Below are 12,166 nucleotides of genomic sequence, written 5' to 3' on the forward strand. Positions count from 1 at the left end.
CTGAGAGTAAATATGAGATCAGTGATGTAACATTTCTTCCGTTTATCAACTTGGATCCCAGCAATATGTCATGCATATATTCAGCATTGAAATATGCTCGATCGGAGTGTGACAAAATTAAACAACATACTTGTTTCATTACTTTCGATCAGCCATTATATGCCAAAGCCACTGATATAGTTGCAAGCTCATCCAACGATGATTTAAAGGATACAGTTGTTTTGCTAGGTGGATTCCATACGATAATGTCATTCTTGGGCGCAGTCGGCTATATTATGTCGGGTAGTGGAATAGAAGAACTTTGGGCTACGACTTATGCAAAAAATGCTGTTGCTCACATGATTACTGGTCATGCATATTCTCGAGCACTTCGAGCTCATAATTTGACCCAAGTGGCACTGTCCTTACTAATTCTAGAGAATGACAATGCGTTCAACGACGACGAGAAACAAAAGATATTAGAAATCTATAACCAGTTTAAAAAGGGGGAGATTTCTGAGGTTGAAATAAATCAATCGTCACTGATTGATAAACTAGTGAAAACATTATCGGAAACTTTACAAATTAAAGAAGAGACCTCACGCACTGCCCGACTGTGGGTCCAATATTTCAAACTGGTTAACTGGAAACTTTGAACTTCATCTGCAAAGTATACGAGAGATGATTCCATTCTTTCACGCATCTGGTAAGTAACCATGGCTTCTAAATCAATTCTTTATTACAATATCTTTGTTTATATTACAATATTGCCTTTTGTTTTCCAGGACACCTGGCTTACGCAAAATGTGCAAGATTTCATTTGCAACAGATGGAAGATCTCAAAGAAACTATTCCATCTGACGAGTATGAAAAATTTGCATCAAAAGGCTATTTTACAATCCGAAGAAGTGATCGTTTTTGGTCTGGAGTATCAGCTGATCTTGCCATTGAGCAAGGTTTAATGCGCTCTATGAAAACTAAAGGAGGACTTACTACAGGTACTTACCTTCCTTAAAAAAAAAACAATAGTTTTGTAAGTCCTTAAACGTTATGTTTCTTGCTATTTTAAATCAAATTTTATTTTTATACAGGTAGAGGAATAACTGGATTGGCAACACGGCAGTCAAAACGAAAACAAATATTGTATTTACCGTCTGCAATAAACTCAATTTTTGAGAGTTGTAACGGGAAATAAGTTATTAAAAGTATCCAGTGAACAATATAAGACATTAAGTTAAGGTTAGTGATAATTAAAAACATTAAAATCGGTGAAATAACATCAAAATAGAACCAAGGACATACAAAAAGTAAGATCGCTAAAATTGTTAAGCCTGTTTAACAACAAAACGTAGACACGAAACTCTGGCCGATGAAATTGCGACGTTGCCGTTGTGAGTAGATTTTCCAGGTAACCACAGAAAATAACAACCGATAATAAATATACAAAATAAATACGGTAAACGCTGTCTTCTCTGCACTTTTCAGGTGGAAGACAGTGTTTGGCGCCGGAAAATGGAAAGGTATCTGGAAACTTTAGACAGTGATGACACACAGTCAGAAGGAGGGTCAAAAAGGAAGGACAGATATATGGATAACGAGGAAGATGATATTTTTAGAAAGAGCAAAAAGTTGTCGAGAACACCAACAAAAAATCAAGAGAAAAGAAATGAAGAAACAAAAATTGATCAATTATTAATAATGATGAGCCACCTCACCGATGACATTAAGGAAATAAAAAGAAATCAAAAAGAAAGCAAGGAAGCAATAGAAAAGCTCATTATAGAAAACAGAGCGCTGAGAAAAGAAAATGCGGAACTAAAACAAGAGAATATAGAAATCAAGGAGGAACTCAGAGAAATAACAAACCACATGGAAGTTATGGAAAAACACCGACGAATAAATAACGTAGTCATGAACGGTCTAAGGATAGACACATATGAACAAGCAGGGTTAAAAGAAACAACTAACAATTTCATCAAACAACACTTAGGAGTAGAGGTTAAAATAAGGAATGCTCACAAGCTAGGAGAAAAAACATGCCTCATTGAATTAGAAAACCAGGAAGAAAAAAGAAAAATAATGGAAAAAAAGTATAAGTTAAAAGAAATAAGAGGGCTGATGGTAAATATTAACGAAGATGCAACCATAAGAGAACGAGAAATACAGAAAACAATTAGAAACATTGCTCAGGAAGAAAGAAACAAAGGAAATGAAGTCAAGTTTGGAGTAAAAAAAATATGGGTAAACAACAACGAATGGAAGTGGAACGACAAAGAAGGAAAAATGATCAAAACAACATCAAAAAACTAGCAGACAATTGTACCATGGGAATAACGATGACGACACAAGTACAGAAAAAGGATAACGATAATTCAAAAAAAGGACAAAAGAGAAAAAAAATGAAAACCGGACAAAAACACAAGAGAACATTTCGAAAAGAACACTTACTTTTAGGAACATGGAATGTAAGAGGCACATATAGAGAAGGTAAACTTAAACATCTAGCGAGAGAAATCGAAAAGTTCCAATTTGACATAGTAGCCTTGCAGGAGACGAAACAGCTGGGAAATGATATATTAGAAATAGAAGATACAGTGTTTTTTAATAGCGGCGGAAAGAATAGAACACTAGGCACAGGTTTTATGCTACGAAAAGAACTAAAGGAAGCAATAGTAGAATTCAAACCAATATCAGATCGAATATGTAGTATCAGGATCAAGGGAAAATACCAAAAAATCACTCTCATAAATATTCACGCACCATCTGAAGAAAAAGATAATGATCTCAAAGAATCTTTTTACAGTGAACTAAATAGAACAATCGAAAGTATACCCAGATACGACATGAAAATTATTTTAGGCGACGCAAATGCCAAAATAGGGAAGGAAGAAGTATTTAGACCGACAATAGGAAAACATAGTAAACACAATGAAACTAATGAAAACGGACAGTTCCTCATAGATTTTGCAAGAGAAAAAAATATGATCATAATGAGCACATATTTCGAAAGAAAAGAAATACACAAGGAAACATGGATATCGCCAGATAGAAAGACCAAAAACCAAATAGATCACGTGCTGATCGAAAAAGAAGAGCAGCAATGTATAAAGAAGATTAGAACATACAGAGGACCAGATGCCGACTCCGACCATTACATGGTGGGTATCAAAATGAAGCAACTGATACCTGAAAACAAAAACAAAATAAAAGAAAAGAAATGTATAAATAAACCAACTCGGTTTGCAACAAAAAAAGAGCAAGAAACATACAGAGAAACAATGGAAAGGGAACTAAAGAAGATACAAATAGAAGAACAAACGGAGAACAACTGGGAAATCATAAAGCAAGTAATGAACAAAGCAGCAAAAGAATGTAATAAACAAGAGATTAAAAAGAGGAAGGAGTGGTTCGACATAGAGTGCCAAAAAGAAATAGAACTAAGACAATCATTAAGGATGGAAATGATCAAGAAAGAAACAACAGAGACGCATGATAGATATATAGAACAAAGACAAAAAGTAAAGAGGTTGTTGAGAGAAAAGAAGAGAAAACACTTAGATAATAAGCTAAAAGAAATAGAACAGAACTACAGAAATAAAGAAATAAAAAACCTGTATCAAGGTGCCAGAAACGAGAAAAGAGGATACCAGCAAAAACCCATATTCGTTAAAAACAAAGCTGGAGATAATATAAGCGGCGAAGCAGAAATAGTAGAGAGATGGAAAGAGTATTTTGACGAATTACTAAATGGCAAGAATAAGCCAAACCAAAATGAATCCATAGAAGCAGAGACAGAAAATGAACAGTTAGAAGACATAGAAGATAATCCACCGAGCAAAGAACAAATCGAGGAAATAATTAGAAATCTTAAAAACAACAAATGCCCTGGAAGCGATAACATAACAGCAGAGATGATGAAATATGGTGGAAAATTGCTGAATGATTGGATACACAAAATCATAAAAGATATATGGTTAAAAGAACGAATACCAGAGGACTGGAAGGAAGCAATTATCTGCCCATTACATAAAAAAGGCGACAAAACAGAATGCAGTAATTACAGAGGAATAGCTTTATTAAATACCGTATACAAAATCCTAGGAAAATCAATAAAAGACAAACTTGAAAAAGAAGCTGAAAATATAATAGGCGAATATCAGTGCGGATTTAGAAGAGGGAGAAGCACAACGGACCAAGTATTCGTAATCAGAGAATTACAAGCAGAAAGCTATGAACACAACCTACCAACGATAGCACTATTCATCGACTTCCAACAAGCATACGATAGAATAAAGAGGAAGAAATTAAAAGAGGCGCTTGAGGAATTGGGAGTTAGCAGAAAGCTACGTAACATGATACATCTCACTCTGAAGAATACAGAAAACAGAGTCAAAATAAACAATCAATCATCAGAAAAATTTATAGTAAACGAAGGATTAAGACAGGGCGATCCTCTGTCATCTTTACTCTTCAACTTATGCCTAGAAAAAATAATGCGAGAAGCAAAAATCAATAGAGAAGGACTCATATATCAAAGAAGACACCAAGTTTTGGCGTTTGCGGATGATGTGGTGTTACTGGCAAGAGGAAAAAAAGAGCTACAGGAGATGGTACAGAGAATAGTAAAAGCATCGAAGAAAATGGGACTATATATAAATTCAACTAAAACAAAATGTATGGAGTGGACAGATGGTCAGTTTAGGAATGGTCAAAAGTTTAAAGTAGAAGTAGAAGAAGGAACATCATACGAATTCGAAATGGTAGAAAGATTTACATACCTAGGGGCAATAATATCACGTAAACCTATCATTAAAGAAGAAATACAAGCTAGAATAATGGCAGGCAATAGAAGTGTACATGCGCTTAATGTAATGTTGAAAAGCAAGTTTCTATCAAGAAGGGCAAAAGTACAGCTATACAAAACAACTATACAGCCAATAGTAACATACTGCAGTGAGACATGGACAATGACAAAAAATGAACAAAATTTACTGGAGATCTGGGAAAGGAAAATACTAAGGAAGATATATGGAGGAAAAATAAGGGACGGTTCATGGATAAGAAGATCAAATGATGAGTTAAAGCAATTATACAACCAACCTAATATAATAGGAGTGATAAAGGCTCAGAGACTTAGATGGCGAGGTCACATTGAAAGGATACCAAACACGAGGACTCCAAAAAAGGTACTAAACTACACTATAACTTCAAGAAAGAGAAGAGGAAGGCCGAAAAATAGATGGAAGCAAGACGTCGAAAAAGATTTGGAAAGAATGGGGCTAGAGGGCCAAAAAAGAAAAATACAGGAAGGAATGGAGGAAAATCACATATCAAGCCAGAGAAGAGCTCAGCACATAAAGAAACGTGAAAATGAAGAAAGAAAAAAACAAACTTTTCAAGCCATGGGCCTCTAAGGCCTTTAGTGCTATTGTATATATATATATATATATATATATATATATATATACATATATATATATATATATATATATATATATACATATATATATATATATATATATATATATATATATATATATATATATATATATTGTTAAGATATGTAAAATTTGAATTAATATGGTTTCGATCTTAATATTTTAGAAAAGTTAAAACATATAATAAAAATATACCAAAATTCATTTCGAAGAAATGAAAGTCAATTATCTTTGGATGGCCGTAGGTAAACAAAATTTAAATAGGGATTAAGTATTTTCTTTGTACAGTTAGTATGATAAGAAAGTGGTTATGTGTTTGGACAATGAGACCGGGTTTCCCAAATGGACTTTTGCGGCGAGGGAATAATTGTATTTAGAAATTTAAATGAATGTAATCTTTGTTTAGATATTAAGAAAGGAAAAAAAACCGATTGGCATGTAATTAGTTTTAGGAAATTTCTAATGGTAGGGAAAATTGGTGTTTGTTATCTGAAAGGTAGATGGGGATAAAATTGAGGAACTCGGATTGGTGAAGAAGGAAAAAGGAGGGGCTAGGTATGAAGAATGGGAGTTTAGCGAAATGTTAGAGGGTGGAAGAAGAGTCAGTTGTTAAATGATCGTTAAGTCGACTAGTGGTGATCTCTAAGAGTCTCCTGAAGTAGTAAGGCAGATAAGTGAATAGTTGTGAGTTTGTTGAAATAAGTGTCCTGACGGAAGCTCATCACGTAAAGCATTGTAAGTTATATTGTTCTACTTATATTCCAAGAGTCACCGTTGCATGCCGGAATGAGAAATAGATTCAGTTTATCGAGAGGAGAAAAGGCTAGCATTGTTTTTTGAAAGATACGTGCATCTGTAGGGGGTCATTAATGACAATAGGCTTGCAATAATTTGTTGCGAGATTGCTGACTACATAGGGGGCTGCTAAGAGTAAATTGTAGGCGACCAGAGACAAGAATTTGGACAACTCATCATCCGAGAGACAGTTTTATTTTTTTTGTAGAATTATTCATAACGCAAATTTCAATAAGTACTTTAGATAGTGGTAGGGTTATTTCAATAATCAGAATAGGAGATATTATTTTTAGAGGATATTTTGAGGGTGAATTTATTTCAATAGATGCTTTTGTACCATATATGTGTTTTATTCCGTTAATCTTTGACCTTATTTATCATATGTAAAGCAAAGGAGATATTGAAGCACGAGAATATAAAACCCTGAGATTAGAGCATTAAATAGTGTGATTAAATCATAAGTGCATCATTAAAATTAAATTTAATTAATTAGTTAATTATCTAATCAATTGCTTTGAGCACACCGATCTTTGAATATCACATTAACTGGAGCCCAGAACGTGGTGGCTTAAAAATATCGCAGCTTTGCATTTGATGGTAGGGAAAGAGATAAGGAATAACTACAGGTGATCCAGAGATAATTTGACAATTTTTCCAGGTGTAAAAATAATTTTGATTTATGGATTGATCGTAGGTATTGGATATTTACTGCCATTGAATTATTTGATTTTTTTTACCAATCGTACATTTGATATTTATTTTGAAATTTACTGATTGCATATTTGATATTTGTGGCGAAAATTTATTAAATTTGGGGAGAAATATTTGTCGTGTTCTGCAACTTATAGAGTGTTGTAAAATTTCACATTTGGCGGGGACAAAGAAAACAGTAACGAAAAGAAACAACATGTCGACCACAAGGAGGCAAAGCAAAATGCAAGAAAACAGAGAAGAGGAAAAAATTGTTGAAGAAGGATTGGATAATGAAGGAGATACAACGATTATGGAGAGAAAAGAACAGGAATTAACAGGAATAGAGAAACTATTGCAACTGATGCAACTCCAGTCACAACAAATGGATAGAAATCAACAGGAAACAAAAAGGACAATGCAAGAAAATCAACAGGAATCAAAACAAGCCATGGAAGAAACACAAAGAGAAATATCACAGAGAATAGAACAGAAATTGGAAGAGAATGATGGCAAATTGAAAAAGCGTTTGGAAAAATATGAAAATGAAATGAAAGCCTGTTTAGAAAAAGTTAGAGAAGAAACAGAAAGGAAACTGGAGATGCAACGAGAAGAAATAGAAACTAAAATGAAGGATATTAAGAATGTGCAGAAGATGGAATTAGAACAGTTAGAAAGCAAATTTGAAAATGCAATACAAGAAGACAGGCGAGAAATAGAAGAAAAATTTAAGCAAAACGAAAAACAAATTGCGGAACTCAAGAATCAACAGAATTGTGGAGAAAGAAGGGAAATGATTATCCATGGTACAAGCGACGCGAAAATACAATTTGGCGGGGATATTAGAAAAACACACCCAGTACCATTTGTTAAAAATTTGAGAACCAAATTGCAACATATTAGATATTTTGACGACTGCAAAGAAACAATTAGAAACCATCTGAAAGAAGGAGCAGCGTTATGGTATGAAAGTAAAGAAGATGAGTTTGAAAATTGGACAGATTTCGAAAATAAATTTCTCAACTATTTCTGGGGGAAAGTTAAACAGAGGGAAATCAACCAAGAGCTACAGAATGGAAGATATCACGAGAAAATGGGAATACCGGAGGAAAGATATGCTTTGCAGATATATAACAATTCCAAATATCTAGACTACAAATACTCTACCGAACAACTGGTAGAAATGATAAGCAGACATTTCGAAGAAACGCTGGAGGACCACGTGATTTTGAGAAACTATCAAGATATTGATAGTTTGTGCCAATTCCTTCAAGTAAGGGAAGCAAAACGAAGAGAAATGCGAAACAGAAGACAACATGAACAATATAATGGACCGGCAAGAAGGTATCAATCAAATTATGACCAGAGAAACCGACATGCCCAATCAACAAACGAAGATAGGCCGAGAGAATACCAAAATTACAATAGACAACAAAATTATGATAACAGGAATCACGCAAAAAATAGAACATATGAAAATCACAACAGAAACAGAGATGCACAAAATCCTCCGACTAGGAATACGAACGAACAAAGGGACGGTAGAAACAATCAGAATTTCCAACGACAAAATAGAAGGGAGATGAATCATGTAACAATAGAAAACGAGGAAGAAGATATATGCAATGAATCCAGACAGGATTTTCAATAAAGCATCCACTGAACAAACATAAACAACTCTCCGGTATATTTTGTCATCCGAGAGAGTTTATACAGTTGGCGGGAAATGAAAGACAAAGTTCTAATTCCAATTTAATATTCTTAGATGCATTTATAAAACATAAAGCGATTACAATTTTGATTGATTCTGGATCGGAGATATCGTTAATCAATAAGAAACTAGTAAAAGAATTAAATTTGGACAGATTTGTGTACAAAATTCCTAGGGTTGTTTTAGTGGGTGCAAACAACAAAAAATTGACGACAGTAAATGAAGGTTTGGGAGTGCGGATCAGAGTGGGAGACAAATACTATATTATGCAATGTGTGGTGATCGAAGATTTAAACCATGATATGATAGCGGGAATTGATGAATTGAGTGAAAAACACATCACCATAAATTTTTCGGAGAATAAACTGGAAATCAGAGCAGAACCAGACAACATAGAAGAAGAAACGGAAATAGAGAGGAAAATAATTGTTGAAAAGATAAATGAACAGGAAAAACATAAAGAAATCAATATGACTGTAGAGGAAAAACCGAAAGTACAAGAAAAAAATCAACCAGAAAAAAAAAAGAAGGAAGAAAAAGAAGAAGAGTTCAAAAAGAAAGAAGGAAAACACGGTGGATACAAGAGAAAGACAGGAAATCGAAGATACGGAAGAATTGTCGGCAATCGACGATAAAACAGAAAGGAAGCAGGAAGAAAAGGAAGTTCTCATAAGAGAAATGAAAGCAGTAGAAACATGGTGCTCGGGATACCAAATGGAAATTGAAGATAAAAAAAAACAGAAGAAGAAATAAAGGATGAGGACAGAGAAGAAATGGCAATAATGGACGAGAATCCAGAATTTTATGAAGAAATATTATGGACAGTGAACACATGCGAACAAAATGAGGATGAAAGAAAATTAAAATGTGGAGAAAACATGGAAAAGGAAGTAGAGAAGATTCTAGAAAATTATGGAGATTTGATTAATGAAGAAAGCCGAGTGGCTAAAAATTATGAACATTCTTTTAAAGTTAAAAACTTAGAAAATTTTAAATCCAAGACATATCCAATCCCGTATAAATACAGGCAAAGCGTCGGACAGGAAATTGAAAAAATGATCGAAGACAAGGTGATAGAAAGATGTGACTCTCCATATATCAACCCGATAGTATGCGTTAAAAAATCGAGTGGTGATTTGCGATTATGTTTAGATGCAAGAAACATTAATTCACACACAATCGCGCAATACGAAGCGCCTTTGAACATCGAAGCCATATTTGGACGAATCACAGGGTCACACATTTTTTCCAAAATCGATTTGAAACATAGTTTTTGGTTAATACCTTTGGCAGAGAAATGTCGAAATTATACCGCTTTTTCGATCGACGGAGTGGTATACCGATTTAGGGTGGTACCATTTGGCCTACAGAGTGCATGCGCTGCTTTGGTTCGCGCATTGAACACAATCTTAAATAGGCATGAAGAATTTGTTGTACATTACATAGATGATTTATTAATTTTCTCACCGGATATAACAAGCCATCTACGACATATTCACACTGTGCTAGAAGAACTGGATCAAGCGGGATTGAAATTAAATATTCAAAAGTGTCAGTTTTTCCAAAAGGAAATACTGTATTTAGGATTCAAATTAGACACAAAAGGGATTAGTCTTGCAGAAGATAGAATCGAAATTATAAATAACTACGCTAGGCCAACCAATTTAAAAACATTGCGGGGATTTTTGGGAATGGTAAACTATTTCAAAAAACTAATACCAGACATCAGCACAAAAGAAATACCGTTGATAGCATTACTTAAGAAAAATGTTAGGTGGAAATGGGGAACGGAACAAGAAATGGCTTTCAAAAATTTAAAAGGAGCTTTCTCCACAGCTGTAAGAGTACACCACCCAAGATATGATCAACCTTTCATTCTCCGGACCGATGCTTCCATAACAAAATTCGCAGGGGTGTTATCACAGATCCAAGACGATGTAGAGGTGCCAATCTGTTTTGTCTCCCGTGTAATCAAAACATATGAGAGAAAGTACAGCGTTACTGAATTAGAGTTCGCCAGTGTGTTATTTTGTGTAAATAAATTACGGTTTTACCTACTAGGGGCAAAATTCACCGTTGAAACAGACCATGCAGCTTTGGTACATATAATGAAAAATAGGCTGGTAAATAATAGAATTCATAGGGGCATTCTTTTACTTCAAGAGTATGATTTTGAATTTAAATATATCAAAGGAACTGACAATATCTTGGCTGATGCGTTGACGAGAGATGAACAATTCCGCAAAGAGGACCACAAAACTCTCCACGTTGGCATGAACATAATGAGAGAAGAAGCAGGCTTATTTTCTTTGGCTCAGATCAGGGAAAATCAGGAACAACTGGATGAAAGAGAAAAGCAAAGGGCCGAACAAGAAGATAACTTATATTTTAAGAGGGTCGATGGTAAAGAACTATATGTAATCACGGAACAGATGGCAAAAGAAGTTTTAGCAAAATTACACTGTGACAACGGACACATTGGAAGCAGGAAGGTGTGGCTTATGTTCAGGCTTATGTACATTTGTCGACAGGACTATACAATAGCCAAAGAGATGACTCGAAATTGCGAGACATGCCAAAAGTGTAAAAGTAAGAATTTCAAAAACGAAAACATCACAAAAAACGTCATAGCTCGGAAGAAACTGGATATTGTCGCCATTGATATGTTGAGCGATTTAATAACAACAACACAGAGGAATAAACACATATTAGTTATGGTGGATGTTTTCTCAAAGTATTTAAAACTGTACCCATGTAGAACCACGAAAGGAGCTGAAATACTTCGGAAGATAGACGATTTTATCGAAACAGTGGGAAGACCAGACAATATTTTGTTGGACAATGCGACATACTTTAGGAATGACCGTTTTAAAGGGGAATTAAGAGAGAGAGGCATAAATACAAAATTTGTAAGCATCCGACATCCACAGAGCAACCCATCAGAGCGTTTTATACAAGAAGTCACAAAATTTCTAAGAATTGCTGCGGAAGAACATCATCGACATTGGGACAGAAAAGTGTTTGAAATAGAGACGTATTTGAACTGTGCACCAAATACGGTTACCAAGGAGACGCCTTTATATGTAATGAAAGGAACAATGCCTACGAGACCGTGGGAAGACACCGCCCCCAGACAATACGAAGAAGTGATCGAGGTGGTTCAACGAAGATTGAGACGAAGTGGAGAGAAATATCTCCAAAGGCAAGAGAGGACCCGAAGAAGAAGGCCGGTTACATTCCAGAAAGGGGATAAAGTTTTAGTGAGGGCACTGAGGGTGTCCAATTTACAAAATGGTATTTGTGCTAAATTGATGCCGGTATTTGAAGGTCCATATAGGGTCAATACGGAAAATGGGGTAAATAGTTATGAATTAGCGCATATAGAGACAGGCAAGATACGGGGTATTTTTAACATTCACGACATTTATAAGTATCATGAGTAGAGTTTGGTAACATAATGGAATAATTTGATCCTAAAAAAAAAACTTGTGTCATTTAAATAAATAACAGAATTTTTTCGGCAAATCAAATGGCGGGGAGTTGTTAAGATATG

The 12,166-nt window shown here is 34.7% G+C and overlaps 1 protein-coding gene across 3 annotated transcripts in view; it reads left to right on the plus strand.

Moving 5' to 3' along the window:
* LOC126886509 (zinc finger protein 239-like) overlaps nt 1-12,166 on the plus strand; it is an 80,639-nt gene that overhangs the window by 7,975 nt on the left and 60,498 nt on the right. The window contains exon 1 of one of the 3 annotated variants that reach the window (XM_050653478.1): nt 809-977. The exons of the other annotated variants lie outside the window; for them this stretch is intronic. Coding sequence (XP_050509435.1) covers nt 809-977 — 169 coding nt within the window. Of the gene's footprint in view, nt 1-808; nt 978-12,166 lie in introns of those variants that run through there. 3 annotated transcript variants of the gene reach the window in all.

The sequence above is a fragment of the Diabrotica virgifera genome, chromosome 6 (genome assembly GCF_917563875.1).
Source record: "Diabrotica virgifera virgifera chromosome 6, PGI_DIABVI_V3a".
NCBI lineage: Eukaryota > Metazoa > Arthropoda > Insecta > Coleoptera > Chrysomelidae > Diabrotica > Diabrotica virgifera.